This window comes from Cydia pomonella, chromosome 16 (genome assembly GCF_033807575.1).
Source record: "Cydia pomonella isolate Wapato2018A chromosome 16, ilCydPomo1, whole genome shotgun sequence".
Lineage (NCBI taxonomy): Eukaryota > Metazoa > Arthropoda > Insecta > Lepidoptera > Tortricidae > Cydia > Cydia pomonella.
In genome coordinates this window covers 18,476,794-18,493,021 of record NC_084718.1, presented here as the reverse complement: position 1 = coordinate 18,493,021, position 16,228 = coordinate 18,476,794, and the positions used below count along the sequence as shown (strand labels likewise).

The following is a 16,228-nucleotide window of genomic DNA, read 5'->3' as shown; positions in this document are numbered from 1 at the left end:
AAGCAGGCTTAACGTCCCGGGTAGCGAAGTTCCAAAATAAATAACTAATATGATGGTATTAGGAGGACCGAGGGCTGGTTTACAGGAAGAATAAATAACAGGATTATCGGAGGATCAGTGTCGATGTAAGAAGTATCGTTTGAAATGACTATGTTATATTTGTAACTGAAATCCGACGGAAAACGACTATCTTACTCACCGGCAGCAACACAACACTATGAATAGGGTCTAGTATTATTTAGCTGCGGTTTTCCCCTGGAGGTACTTCCACAGTTGGGTTTTGCTCTAGATCTGGAATGACATCCGCTATGCTGTGCCCTACCACACTAAGCAAGATGGTATTTACAGCGCTAGTTTTGGTTAAGACTCGAGTCCTTTGAGTCCTCTGCTTTGAAACTTGACTCAGTTTTTCAGACCACATATTAAGTCTAATCTCGAGTTCTATTCAACTTGTTAGAGACTCGAGTCTTTTGTAAGGACTTGAGTCCTTTCAGAGAGCTCTAAATTGTACATTAACGCATAATTTCTTTACTTTTATTTAGGTTAAACCTATGAAATTCTCTCTTTACATCCGCGTAATTCTGTTCGTCTTATCTTATCTACTGCGAGCTGACTGCGACTTGCATCGCGCAGCGCGGTACGCTCCTAGCAATAGCAACCACACTTCTTGAACTTGTTTTGCATGTTTTTGTTCTACCTGACACACACCACTTTTATTATATTAGATTGTTTTTCTACTACTTACTAGCGCGGCACCATTATTTATGTATTTACTTTTATCGCTCACTAATTTAATTTGTAATGGATTGTTGTTTTTTCTCATATAAGTGAATAATTGTTATTCTTTTGAGAAATAAAATCTTTAAACGGAAATTGTTGACGGAGTCTTTATTCGGAGACTAGCGCCCTTTTGAGCTCTTTTAACAAAGACTCAATAAATGACTCGCCTCGGGCCTTAAAAGACTCGGGAAGTTTTTTAAGCGCCGAGTTTCGTAAAAACGAGTCTAGTTTTTCAAATTCAGACTCAAAAGACTCGAGTTCCTACCAACACTACACAGTGCCCATACCTCTCTTTTGGACCTAGTCTAGGGACATACCCGAGTCCATGTCGTCTGGGTCCGGGTCGTTAAAGGCAGTTAGCAGGACGACAATTCGATTTATAAATCTCGTATAAATTAATATACACGTATGAATTATTATTATACGTGTGGTTTTTTTAAAAGACCTCATAAAACCACATGTAATTGTAAACGCTATTACATAAAAATAACGAGAAACAAAACCAAAACAAGCGCGTCTAGCCGTCTCCATAACAATTCGTTACATCCATATCGGATGTTCAAATCGCAATGCTTACATTACAGAAACCCACGTGTTTAAATCGATGCTCATTCGATTCTGGGTAAAATTGCTTTAATATCGAGCTTACATCCATGCCCATGCCCACACCCAAGACAGCTATCTGGAGATCTCCTCGCTTCGAATGTTAGCGGGCATTTTATCTGCCCCTACGACCCCACTCAACCATTCATATGGTCTTGAGATATATAAAGATATTGAATTCATTATGTTGATATTAAAGCGCGAATTAATTTTCCATTATCGAAAATCGATAGAGATTAAGGCAAGCAAGTTTGTTGAATGCTTATGAAAAATTTATATTGAGTTAAACGAGAATGCTTAGGTTCAAATTAATAATGTATCGAATAAGAATGTTTAAGGAGACTACTTTGAATATCTACATAAGATTACAGTTGTTTAATTGGTTGTAATGTAACGAATCCGCTGACGTGATCGTTGTACACCGTGGGCTGGTAAAACTCGACAGATTAGAAGAGAATCAATCTGTCTAACACATGTATCTTATATTTACTGATTATCAATAATATTTCAGATATCCCTCACCCAATGCTTAGGCGCAGTTAAAAATAAATTGCAATCTTCATTAGAAATACATTGCTGGACATAAGAAGAAACGACATTGAACAGGAACACGTCTAGTCCGTCCTTATCCAGAACATTCCCACGACAATCACTAGACTGGAAAAACGGCCAATAAATGAACTACAGTCAAACAAACAACGGACACAGATCTAAATCAGGTCGCGCAGTCTGAACGCATAATGTTGTATGGCTAGCCATACATTGTTTTAACCTAAACAAAGGCTTGTTGTAGAACAAATACCTCATTTTAGAGAGGTAAACGGCCCGATGTGTAAACTTTGTTCGTATTTCCTTTCGGTCGTCGGCTGGTAAACAAAACGGCGCGTGCGCGTGGATTTGTACGTAGTCGCAACGAAAGAATCGTGACGTCAGACGATACGAATAAATTTGGACGTGATCCATATTATTGAGAACGGAATGTTTGACGGTTTGCAAATGCCAGGATACGGGCTAGTCGCCTCCGTCGTACCAGTAGGGCTAAGATGGTCGTCTCTTTATCATCTGTCACATTCTAACAAGTATGTAAGTGCAAAAGTGACGCATGACACGACGTGGAAGATTTTCATCGACAGTGACTAGACTAATAGGTACTAATATTCATTTTATTCCATACAGAACGTGGAATATTGTTATTAAGCGACTATCAAAAACACAAGCACGAATTTCTGGAGCCAATTAACACGACTGAGGTCAAAGGTCTGCTACAGAAATATTTCAACGGCTTGAAATTGCATGAGTACTTTACCTAGTACTTATTTATTAGTCGTCTTAGCCAATTACCAACTTTAGTAAAATAATGAATGGCAAGTGACTATTTAATATCTCCTTTAATGGCATGACAAGTCGACATTGTCACAAGTCCAACATCATCTAAAACGATGGCAAGTATAAATCTAATGAAATATCAACACCTGCCAGACGAAATTAAACTTTAAGGAATAGCCTTCAAGACATACATGTGTTAACATTTATCACTTAATCTGTATGTATCAAAGCATACGAAAAGCTTAGAAGCAGATAATCTAAATATCGCAGCTTACACATATATCGTCAAGATAAAAATCATTACCATGATCACATTCCTTACTAAGATCTTCAAGCTTATCGTTTTCATTAATCCAACGGCCAAAGCTAAACGATCAGTGGCAGGTTCAAATTCAATTTATGTATCGCTCAATCTGGCTTCAGATATTTAGTAAATGATGTTTTTTGGCTCGACAACAACAATACTCGTGTTTTTGAGAATTATCAGATCGGAGCTACGGATCGATGCATTGTTAATGGAGATTCGAAATGGACAATACGTTCGTCCATTAGGATCATTGCTCGTCTGATGGATTTAAGTTTGGTGAGCTTTGTCAGAAGCAATGCTACGTCATTCCACGCCATACTTTGTTATAATATCATAAGAAGACAAAATTCCAACGGCGTCGTATTTACGGCATTCGCGTTCGAGAATAACTAGCTCATAAGCCAAGTACTGAGAGAACTAATAGAATTCCGCTCCTAGTCCGGAAGATAAAACATCCAATTGAATTTCTCTGACCTATCAAAGCCTTCAACCTGAACCTGAGAACCTGACTCAAGCAAACTTCAGGCATAGCCTCTACGTTTAGTCAAAAGTCAGAACATTCCTCACTTCTTGCATGTTTGCCTGCTTAAAATAAACACTACCAATTCGCTATGTGCACGACTGTCACGCAACCTAGCGTCCGCAAGTCTAGGGGAAAACGTCAATTCACTACATCTTATAAAACTACTCCAAAACTAAAACTGCTGAACGAATTTTCATATGACTTTCATCTATCAATAGAGTGATTCTTGAGGAAGGCTTAGGTATACAACTTGTTAAGGTTTTGGGTAAATTGGTTGAAATATAACGATGTTGTCGGAAAAAATCACGCTGGCTAGGAGCTTTAATCGAAAACGCTGCCTAATCCGTTTGAGCTATAACAACACAAACACAATGTATGGTGGGGTTATCTCTCATTTATAGGTCAACAAAAAAGTCCGCGATGTTAAATGTCTATCTTTTAAGGATAACTTACTATACCTATTCTTAACTTCTAGAAAAAGATCACGTAATATGTGGCATTTGCAAAGCTATTTACACGGATACATTATTAATAATTATGAAATTAAATACGTTAGTTATATTAAGCATTTCATACAGATGACAATGGTCCCTTACACCATACAATTTAAATGAATATTTCAGGAGAAATCGTAAATTAAAGTTTCATTTACCACCACCTTATGCGCTGGGATCGCTTTACTTACCCCCACCATGCACTTCGCACGGTCCCAATAGTATATACTTAGTACTAAATTTATTTAACAATCGCTATGCGTTTCTTGCAAACAAATTCCATTCCTTAAATGTAGGTATATCTTGTTAAGCCTAGTTTGGTTTCACGTGAATTTGCCTTATTTACATAAGAAAGACCCACTTCCTTGCAGCAACCAGAACTAGGCCACTCCTTTTTGAGTTTATTTAATGAGTTAAACACCAAAAATATTCAGCTTGCATACTCAAAGGTCAGAACAAAATAATCAGACTAAATAATGTTGTAATTTTGAACTTGTTTGTTTGATAAACGTTTTCAAGATTTTTTCTTAATTTGATTGAATTATTTTTATCCTTTTTTCCTGATAAACATTATGAGAACGTAACATATACATAACTGCATATAATATCTAAGTACTTCAAAGACAAAAAACGCAAATGCCTAGAATTTTCAGTAAACGAATGAGAGATGGAAACTTTTTCCGTCTGAGTAGTTATGACCCTAGTTCATTGTGCCACGAGGGGGGTAAGTGAAAATTTGGATACGAGGGTGGTAATTCCCGACAGCTGTAGGGAATTAAAAATGCGAGTTTGCAATATGCTTACCCCCGGAGTTATAACTCCCTGGGGAGTTCGTTTTCTTTTTCACAATCCATAATTCCCGCGGGAACTAAAAAAGGTCTTTGTGCTTCAGTACACCTGCATAAAATAAGGTCCTTTTCGAGCAAGTGTGATGAAAATACACAAAAATACATGCCTGTGCCCTGACAAAACTTCAAGCCCGTATAACCTCAAACCCTCCCATCACAAACAAATGCTACTCAAAATGTTAATTTTAAAAATAATTCTAGAAAGTCATCACAATATTGATGTTTCCATTACAAGTTTAAGCAATTCAGGGGGCTGGACGCATTGTACATTGTCATTCGGACGAGAGTTGACGCCTCTCAAGCATAGCTTCGGAATACAATGGCATGGAGTGGGCGAGACGGCCTTTGAGCAGGTTTGGGGGATTATGGGGGCAGGTTTGTAACGTTTATAGTTATAGTACAGTCAAGGACATAAATATGGGTATGTGACAGAACATGATTGCAGCACGTCTAGCACGGCATGCCGTGTTTGGCCCGAGTACATTCGCGCTTGAGGTGATGTATGAAGTTGTGCGAATTTTCAAATTGTGCAGAGTTGAAACTGTAAACGCATATGTGAAATTGCTCGATGTCAAGTACTAGTACAAAAATTGATGGTTATTTTTTTCTAAATTTTTTTCGCATTGCTAATTATGGCGACTTCGAATGAACCGCCTAACATTGGCATTGATTGGCGATTAATAGTATGCTCTCTTAAAAATCTAGAATTCTTCAGCGATCTCAACAATTTGTTTTTTTTTTATGGTAGAGGAGGCAAACTAGCAGACGGATCACCTGATGGTAAGCGATTACCGCCGCCCATTGACACCTGCAACACCAGAGGGGTTGTAAGTGCGTTGCCGGCCTTTAAGATGGGAGTACGCTCTTTTCTTGAAGGTTTTAAGGTCGTATCGGTCCGAAATACCGCAGGCAACAGTTCATTCCACAGTTTAGCTGTGCGAGGTTCCTGGAAAAACGCACAGTTGAGGACTGCCATGCCAACCATCTAAGTGGTGAGGATGGAAATGTTGTCGCGTAGGGCGATGGCCCTTTATTTGTCATCAAATTCTCATAGCATATCATCGGGTTCTAAAGATTTCAAAAAAGCTAGAGCATAATTACAAAATCTATAGATACCAAATCTGAAACTTCGCCACAAAACCCTATAGCTACAAGATATTATCGAATGAAGGACAATTTATACTTCGACGTCAACGTCGCGTTTAATAAATTCATATACCTACATGTTATAATTATGGTAACAATAATATTTATTTATTAGACCTAACCATAAAACAAGGCAGAGACCCAAGAAGGCAACATCTCACAACTATATATGTAAATGATTCACTATGAAAGTTCCCATAACTAGTACACGACCTAGAGCAGCAATACTTCATCCGCGCTAGCAGTAAACAACTTACAGCTGAGATCACGGGGAAACCCGCAGTTACTTCAAGAGAAAATAGCGGGAAATGATCTACTTTTCAGTTTATTTATATTCATGACACAAGTATTTTTTTCTTAGTACATACCCACAATATAATCAGCAACATTCTCGGTGGAGTTTCTCAGATTGAGATTTATAAATCGGTATATAAAATGATATAGACAATTTTATACTATCCGCGAACCAAACTGACGGCCGGGGTCGTTAGGCCGCTTGTATTAGACGTCCGGTGTTTTCACCGGACAATTGTCCGTGTTCGGCGACGATGTCTTGTTTTCTTGGGTGAAGCTGTCGGTGGCCACTTACAAAACTGGGCGTAGACGTTTAACCCGGTCCGTTGTCCGGCGGAAACACCGGACATCTACAAGCGGTCTAACTTCTCATTCGCACTTGCATAGTTGTAGCAGGAGTGAAAGAATTGGTAATATGATTTCGATCGTCATTTTAGTATAGTACCTTTATTTATTTATTTAACCTTTATTGCACAATACAAAAAAGTACAAATGGCGGACTTAGTGCCTTAAGGCATTCTCTACCAGTCAACCATTGGGCCAAACCGAAACTACCTACCTATAGGACAAATAAAGGGGTTAACGTGCACATTAATTAATAAATGGCATTCAAATGCAACAGAGTCGAATTAGAAAAGCGTGCTTTACCTTTTATAGTGGCATTTAATTATGTATTTATTGATGGCAAACTACATTTCATACAAACGTATAGGAATACAAATATTATGTCTTTAAAACATGAAGTACCTATAAAGTTTACCACGAAATGGTCCCGCCTCAGCATAATGCTAATTGCTAACCCTAAAGTCACCAATAAACCCTACCCCACCCAGTCATCAGTCATCAAATTTAATCATTTTAGGTATCTATTTCCAGCATCTATACGCAAGACTAAAACCCTTGAATTACTACATATAAATCATGTTCTTATACGAGCTCAGCACTCGAATCTCCACATCTATGGTAATATCCGTTTATTGTTATTATACTTATTATTAATGACGACCCATCTCAATGTCGGCCGGTTCGAAGAATAGTCTTTGTACGCTGCACTTATTCTAACACCTACGGCGCGGTCAAAATATAAACAGTATTATGATCACTGGTGAATGTAGAATTAGAGATAAACTGTGTGCGGGAGTGTAAATTTAAGTGCCGATTATTTTCATGGTTGATCCCTTTTCTTTATAGGTATTTTTCACAGTTTTTGTCATCAGTTTACTCTATTGAATACTCCTCCTTCTCTGGAGTTGCAGGCGTACATAGGCTACGGATACTGCTTACCATCAGGCAGGCCGTATGCTTGTTTGCCACCGACGTAGTATAAAAAAAAATTCTTAATGCCACTGTCACTAAAGTTAGGCCAAGCTAACTTCGCAAGGGCATTGCTAATGCAATGAAATTTATAATCACACTTTCACACTTTTTTCGGTCAAAATAGTAGCACCTACTACTGTAATAATGACTGTAAGGTAAGCTTAGACGGAGTCTACCAATTAATTTTCAGAGGGATATTAGGATTTTACATATATTTTATTTTTAGGGGTACCCAAAGGGTAAAACGGGACCCTATTACTAAGACTCCACTGTCCGTCCGTCTGTCCGTCGGTCAGCAGGCTGTATCTGATGTGCCGTGATAGTTAGACAGTAAACTTTCAGAGATGATGTATTTCTGTTGCCGCAATTGCCGCTATAACAACAAACACTAAAAAACAGAATAAAATAAATATTTAAGGGCTCCCATACAACAAACGTGATTATTTGACGTTTGTGTAGATAATGGTACGGAACCCGTCGTGCGCGAGTCCGACTCACACTTGGCCGTTTTTTTTGACAATGACAATGTATGTTGTATGTAGTTTATTTATTTATGTTAAAATACTGGTTATGAAATGTATACTGTGTACAATACATACAGGGCTGACCTGACCGTCGCAGGTAGTACCTATAATGATAATTCATATTTTACCTATATACGAATAAGAAAATAAGGTAACATGAATGACTAAATTCAAAGAAATAAAGATATCACAGCGCAGGTGTTTAATTATGTGGGTTTCATGTACCTATGTAAATTACAGGAAATGCTTCTATACATAGATTACATCGATCGATATTCGATATATAAAACTCGGCGCTAATAATAAGAATACTTAATAAATCGCGGATTCAATGAAGAAAATCTTTCTTTACAGAAAAAGCGAAACTCGTTTTAATATGCATTACCCAAGACGGCATTTATTTATGTTTAAGCATAAGTTATTACAAAATCTTGCGTTCACCTTGCAACCTGATATTTTCCGGATTGAGATGACTTGTCTGGTCCCCTCAAACTTTCGTTTTCTTTCGTTCAAAATAAATTGACGTATGTTCCCACAATTACTGATAAGTTTTTGGGAACTCACGTAGAAGCGTGGGTTCTAGTCCCGAACTTATTCACTCTGATAGTGCAGTGCACTTCTAATTTATACATGAAGGTACATATTATTTTTTTAATACTACGTCGGTGGCAAACATCCATTCGGCCCGCCTGATGGTAAGCAGTCTCCGTAGCCTATTTACGCCTGCAACTCCAGAGGAGTATACTGAAACACACCCAACTTGCCAATATAAAAAGGCGTGAAATTCATATTTTGTATGGGAAGTCAACGCTTCGCGCCTACCTTTTCTTTTTGCCGCCCTTTTCTACTGACAAGATTGCTGTGGCAGAGTATATTACATGTAGGTATACATCTAGAAGTTGTTTATAAATCTCTCACCAGGGTTCTCACATTCGTTACCCGCAGCAGCCCTGCGAGCGCCGTACATAAGCCCTCATATTACCTTAAATGGGTAACCACGAAATTGGATTCGACACGGGCCCGATTTATATGGGAGAATTAATCTTGATACCCCTTTTTAGGTGAGAATATCAAGTAAGAATGTGGCAGGAAATGTGATTTAAGTTTTATTACTACAGGAACACCTTTTGGTGTTCATTTCGTGTTTTTGTCTTATAAAAGTAAGTTTCGTAACTACGCACCTAAATCTAATTTACTCCGCCTGTACTTAATTTTACGCTTTCATACAATCCAACAAAAATTTAAGGTAGTAAAAAAAATGTTGATGTGTTTTGTTTTTTTAATGGAACAGATTTAATTTATCATTTGAACTTCAAACATCTTGGGTGTCACAAAGGCGCAAAGGCTTTGGTGGCTTGGCCATTTAAGCGAATGGGAGGCGATCGGGTGGTGAAAAAAGCGTTTCAGGGAAAACCGACAGCACGCCGCCCGGCCGGCCGGCCGACCTAGGATGGATGGGCGGATGTAATGGACATAGATCTGCGCAGCTTCAGGTTGAAGACTGGCGAGAAACTGCACAGGACCGGGACCAGTGGCGAGCAGCCAAGACACACTTAGGGTTGCTGCGCCAGAGGAGTAAGTATTTGAACAAAAAATACCCCATATTTTATTTATTACGTTTGTCTGAACAGATCCCCACCGCTGTTGACTCTACAGTTCACATGGCTCTCCACACCGCCAGAGACAGAAGCGGAAAAATATCATAAGAGAGAAAATGAGTCACAACCTTCAATATTGAGGAATATTTTTCATTGGTCATTCATTGCTCTTTTCAATTCTAAACCTTAAATAATGCATATAAATACTAGTATCGGAATGCCATAAGAAAACACACAATGAAAAAACAATCTATGCTATGTGATGTGGTCAATCTTTGGCGTCATCTATCATAATTTGTTTTCGATTATCCTTAGAACTTATCCTTTCATTCATACCCCTATGGTTTTATGAGAGTAGGTACTTATTTTACATTAAATTGACAATGACTTATTGTCATGACATCAGGACCATTTAACTCAATTGAAGTAATCATTTGTATGATTTGAATACTACCCAGTCAAACCAGTGATTCAAATTTCAATTATGGTTGACTGAGAATTGGCACAGGCGCCAGCAGGATACAATACAGGATGGATAACTTTACTTGCCGCAAAACTAAGTGGCGAGTCAGGTCATAATGCCATCTCTATCACTCTTGGTTGGTCTTAACAAGGGTAAAGGAGATAGCATTATGATCTCAAACGCCAGTTAGATTTGCGGCAAGTATAAACCTGTAGGTCTAGTGGAAAAAACCTTTCTATAATTAATATATTATTATTATTTATTATTATTATTTAATAAGCAGGCAGGCAGTTTGACAACTGATATGACCTGTTTCCAATATTCATAAAGATAGTTATCATGAACGAGTAGTAGATATAATGTGCTTGTCTAATTTATTTTTAAACTGGTTCACATTTGGTGCTGAAACCACATCTTCTGGGAGTCTGTTCCAAGCCCTCACCACTAGATTGCTAAAAAAGTGTTTGTATGGGTTACTGTGAGCCCTATGCCTTTCCAGCTTTAAATGATGATATAGTATAGTATATTTTGCTAAGAAAACATGTAGTTCAAATTATATGACTGCACTTCCCTCCCTAACAATACATTTTTACCGGTCATATTTTTTAATCATTATCATCACAGTTTAGATTTTAAAAAATACACAATTCATGAATCATTGCTGTTTGGCAGCCCTAAATTCTGTTTAAGAAAGAAATGTATTTATAACTAACTTAACTAGGGAACAAATCAAATTAGTTTATTCAATATTTTTTGATTTGTGTTGTTTAAGTAGTCATACTAGAGTCAGAAAAAGTTAAGTTAGCAGCGATTTTGACATCCCAGACAGTGCAAGTGTTATTTTAAATGGCAAACATCTATGAAATAGTGATGTTTACTGAACACTTGCACTGTCTGGCTATCAAAATCGCTGCCAAATTAACTGGGTATGACTCTACTATATTTCATATGAATTATAAACTGAAATAGATATCATACACTAAAAAAAAGAATACAAAAGATGTAGAAATCTGGTTGGCATTTTTGCCTTACAATACAGATTGAACCCTGTAAACGGTTAAATACTTCACTCAAGCAATTTAAGATCAACTACATTTGGTTCGCAATGCACATGATACAATCCCTGAAGTTGCAAGCATCACTGAACTTTGGGAGGACCATCTACCTACTCTCATTAGTAATCAAAATGTATTGTGTATGAATATCTGCTGCTCACTATGCAGTTTGGTCCATATTTCACTCTGGAATGCACTACAAGATTATCCGTAATGAATATTTATCCCTTGGAGTGGTAGGCCGTTGACTCCTGACCAATTATGTCATTTAAATTTCAATTTTAATTAATTGAAATAAAATCAAAATTCCAATAACTCAAAAACGGCATACATCACTTGAAGAGTCTACAAATAACCCCTAGTTCTTAAGCCTTCATTAGGCAAGTGAGAATTAAGTGATAAATCTTACAAGGTTGGTATCAGAGTAATTGTCCTTCAAAAACAGTTTCCATGCAGGCAATGTTTTTGTTTACTATCTGCGGTCCGCGCGCACCCTTCCTAGATAATGGAAACTGTACTGTAATGCCATCTACTGACAATTATGCTAACAGATCTGTAGGATAACAATACAAGCACTACTTATCGGATTATTATATGCATTTAAAAAATGTTTAGCTGAAATAGGGTTTTAGATAGAAATTAATTAAGGGATTAAAATTAAAAATATAAACATGTCTCTAGTACTAAATTGTTCAGCCATAATCAAGTTGAGTAATTCAGTTGCATAGAATTTCTTAATTAAATACTTAATCACTCATATTCAATAAAGAATATATCACAGAAAACAGAGATTGTAGGTAACAAAACACAAAGTTAACCATAACAAAACCAATACAGAAATGTTTTTTTTTCGTTGTAACTGTGATAAACGAATAACTTATAATTTTCATTAAATGGTCTAAGTTTTCAACTTGGCCTTATTACTAATAGATAACAGGTTAATTTAATGATGTTACACATTCATTCACGTGCAGGTAAACTCTCCCAAAGGCTGTAAGTCGGACAAACTTAAAGGATTCAGGTTTTTGTACATCGATATAGTTACACTGCTGTTCGATAGAATTAAACTATAACAACTTGTATTTTACATACTATGGCAGTAAAAAAACAGAAAACTCACCCATTATCAGCCAAAAATTACTTTAAAAACACGGCTCAGCGATACAAAACACAAATAACATCACCATAAACATCACACAGCGGCCATTTTAAAATTTATGGGTTGCGAGCTTTAAAATAAAAATATACTTTTGCTTTTTTTAGATTGTTCTCGTTGGTGTCAGTTTGGTCCAGTAAATAAATGTCATTTCTACATTAAAATTTTATAACATACCTATCGATAAGTTGGAAGTGTTACTGTTCAATAAATTAAGTAACCTATCTCTATATTAAAATTTATTTTTGTAAGCGACTATATCAATTTTTAAACACTGTCATTTACGCCAATTTATTACATTTATTTTGCTACACACATTACTTTTTCCTTATTTCCTATCCTCTTATATACTTTTGATGTATGATTCATTAATTAATACTTTCAGAGCTTCTTAACAAAGAGAATTAACCAATCAATGGTATTGCCAACGTAAAAGCTATTTTTCTTTTCTTGTCAAGAGCTGTCAAAAAGGTTGGACATTTGTGTGTTTTTAAAAGATTTAGTAAAATCTATATTAATCCAGCGATAATTTCTATAAAATTAATGCAGTAAATAGTGCATTACAGTGCCGTGTATGTGTAATTTATAATTTCTTTAATATTTCAGCTTCAAGATGGTACAGCGGCTAACGTTCAGACGACGTCTGTCGTACAATACCAAATCAAACCAGAGAAGGATGTGAGTTTTTCTACTTGTTTTATTACAAAAATATCCTTACAGACGGTCACAGGTAACGTAAATTACATGATAACTTACAAATCTCTGTCTTACAAATTTAAAGTTTACCTTTGACATAACCTCTAAAGTCGGTAACTGGAATTGATCCTAGGCAGATATTTGAAAGACGCTGAACATGTGTCCTAGTACTATTTATTTTCTCTTTAAAAACATATTAAAGTACTGAGAACATTATGTTTAGACTACAGTTAATGTCTAGCAAAACATTTTGGAATCTCCAGTTCTACACTTTACATTCACACAATGTTTTTCTCCTGTTTATCAATAATTTAGGTTAGGTACTCCATTTAGTACCTTCTAAAAATCAATGGAAACAAATTCGTTTAACCCTTAATTAAATGGAACACATTTTATGAGATTTTTGAAATCTAACCATGGTTATTAGGTAATTTGGGTGCATAGATTACGAAAAAAAAATTAAAATTTGGATAAGTGGGGGGAAAGAGGGGTTTTGCGGTGGGAAATAATTTCCTGTTATCTGTTACTGCATAGCAAAGTTTTGAATGAAGTGGGAAATATATTCGCATTGCCCGATATGGTTACGAACTTTCTACTAGTTAGTATTTGCCCCGGCCTTGCTAGAATTTTAAGTGACAGTAAGAAAATGCAACATTCAGGCCTAAAATTAAAGATTGTTGTTATTATTAATTATCGTATTACAAGAAGTATTTTAAAATAAAAAATGTAGTGCTTCTTCAGATGAAACAGTAGTTTTAAAGCAGGTTTTGGCACAAAGGGCTACATTGCATGTGGAACTTTACTAGAATTTTATTTAACTTGCCCTGTTAGTCAAACCCCACTTACTGATGTCCGATTGAGCTGAAATTTTGCACATATAAATCGAATGACAATGTTATATTATGATTAAATGGAGCTGATCTGATGATGAAGCGAGAAGGTGGCCCTGGGAACTCTGTTATAAAACTATGCAAAACTATTAATTGTGTTTGGGGTTGTTAGAATTATCTTGATGCATATTAGTTGCCTGTGGAAAGAAAAGTACAGTGAGTGATAAAAGCTTATACCAAAACTTATTTTTGACAAAAAAAAATTGGAAATAATATAATAATTGCACAAGTCAATTTTAAATATACTTGTCCTAGTGTTTTATTTTAAAATGTTATTTACACAGTGTTTTTATTAACTCCCTTAACTTCGTATGGTTAACTACATTCAATGGCATTGTTTTTTTATATTTTTATTTACTTTTATATTGGTACTAAGTAATTAAATGCTGCATATAGCTGTTATAACATGGGCATGCTATTTAAATTAACTTTGGAATACCAATATCATTTCGAACATCTGTCTTCCCAGATAGTACTAGCCTATTTGCGTTTAGTAGCAAATGCATAAACTCATACTAAACACTAATCAATGTGTAAACATGCCCTAAGGAAAGTATAAACGTTCATAGGGGCCTTAGTAGATTTTTAAAAAATACCTTTGGAATGTAATTAATTAGATTAGAATACAAGTATCTTGTGAAAGTAACTTAATTTAAGCTCGGGAAAGCACCTTTAAAATTAAAGGTGCTTAAAAAAACACTGTATTTATACATTGTTGGTTAACACAAAGCTACACACACTAGCTAGACTACATTGGTCTAGACTAGGTCTACTTGGTCAGTTTTGAAAATTTGAGATTTTGAATAGCAAATCCAGTGAAGTACAAGATTTAACACAGATTGTAGTTTTTAGGGTTCCGTAGTCAACTAGGAACCCTTATAGTTTCGCCATGTCCATCTGTCTGTCCAAGGCTTTGCTCCATGGTCGTTAGTGCTAAAAACCTGAAATTTGGCATGGATATATAAATCAATAAACCCAACAAAGTCCTACAATAAAATCTAAAAAAATATTTTTTTAGGGTACCTCCCCTACACGCAAAGTGGGGGTGATTTTTTTTACTTCAACCCTACAGTGTGGGATATCGTTGGAAAGGGCTTTCAATACTTATAGGGGTCTTCAACAAACATTTTTTGATAAAGTGAATATATTCGGAGATAATCGCTCCGAAAGAAAAAAAAATGTGTCCCCCCTGTGTGCGTCTAACTTTTGAACCATAGGTCAAAAAAATATGAAAAAAATCGTGGAAGTAGAGCTTAAGACATTAAATGAAAACTATAGCGGATATGATCAGTTTAGCTCTTTTTGAGTTGTCGCAAAAAGTTTCCCCTTCATAGTAAAAAGACGTACATCCACAGTTCATCCCTTGGTTTACAATCTACTACACTTTAAGCTCCAGTTTAGCTTATCGTGACGAAAGAATAACTACGGAACCCTACTCTGAGCAAGGCCCGACATGCTCTTGGCTGGTTTATTAAAAAGTAGAATCGGAAGATTATGGTAGACTATTATTTTGTGGAATGCTCCAAGATACAAATACTTCTGAATAAAAACAGATACGCGCCTAAGCATAGAGGTAAAGCATTTGCAAAGACCAGTTATTCCTCTCTTTCTGATCCAAAACTGTTGATAACTCGATACTTACCTATCACTCTCTAAATTCCAGAGTGCGCACCCCTGGCGGCCGCCTAGTCTACCAATACGTCAAGAAGCCCAAGAAGATCCCGAGATGCGGCAACTGCAAGAGCAAGCTCCGTGGCATCCAGCCGGCCCGCCCCGCTGAGCGCTCCCGCCTCTGCTACCGCAAGAAGACAGTTAAGCGCGCGTACGGCGGCGTGTTGTGCCACAAGTGCGTCAAGCAGCGCATCGTTCGCGCCTTCCTCATCGAGGAGCAGAAACTGGTGAAGGTGTACAAAGCGCAACAGGCCAACCCCAGGATCAGCAAGAAGGCCGCGAAATGAGTTGTTAGGGTATAAATAAAAGCTAAAAATCATATGGGAGTTTTATTGGACTATCGTAAACGTCTCATTGCATCTATCCTATGAAAACTAGTCCCGAATAAGGAATACAATTATGAGAGCAATAAGACCCCTTTATTCCTATGCCATGAATTATATATCTATTTTGCCTCTGGCTATACTATCCTTATCAGTTTATTTACTTTATTGTCCTGGCGTCTTTCAGCCGTTCATCAATCAAGAGGGCCTATCT

General features: G+C 36.6%; 3 protein-coding genes across 3 annotated transcripts in view; 1 reads left to right on the top strand and 2 right to left on the bottom strand.

Annotated features, from left to right (window-relative positions):
* The window catches only part of LOC133526393 (bone morphogenetic protein receptor type-1B), a 118,407-nt gene extending 105,703 nt beyond the window's left edge, over positions 1–12,704 (bottom strand). The window contains exon 1 of the mRNA XM_061863005.1: positions 12,399–12,704. Within this exon, the coding sequence (XP_061718989.1) occupies positions 12,399–12,402 (4 nt within the window). The 5' untranslated portion in view covers positions 12,403–12,704. The remainder of the gene's footprint in view (positions 1–12,398) is intronic.
* The window catches only part of LOC133526400 (stress-activated protein kinase JNK), a 483,516-nt gene that overhangs the window by 330,069 nt on the left and 137,219 nt on the right, over positions 1–16,228 (bottom strand). The gene's annotated exons all lie outside the window — the stretch shown is intronic.
* Positions 12,820–16,010, top strand: LOC133526425 (large ribosomal subunit protein eL34-like). The gene is made up of 3 exons (XM_061863055.1): positions 12,820–12,905; positions 13,041–13,112; positions 15,684–16,010. Exons 2-3 carry the CDS (start codon positions 13,048–13,050, stop codon positions 15,976–15,978), a joined length of 360 nt encoding a protein of 119 aa, XP_061719039.1. The 5' UTR covers positions 12,820–12,905; positions 13,041–13,047; the 3' UTR covers positions 15,979–16,010.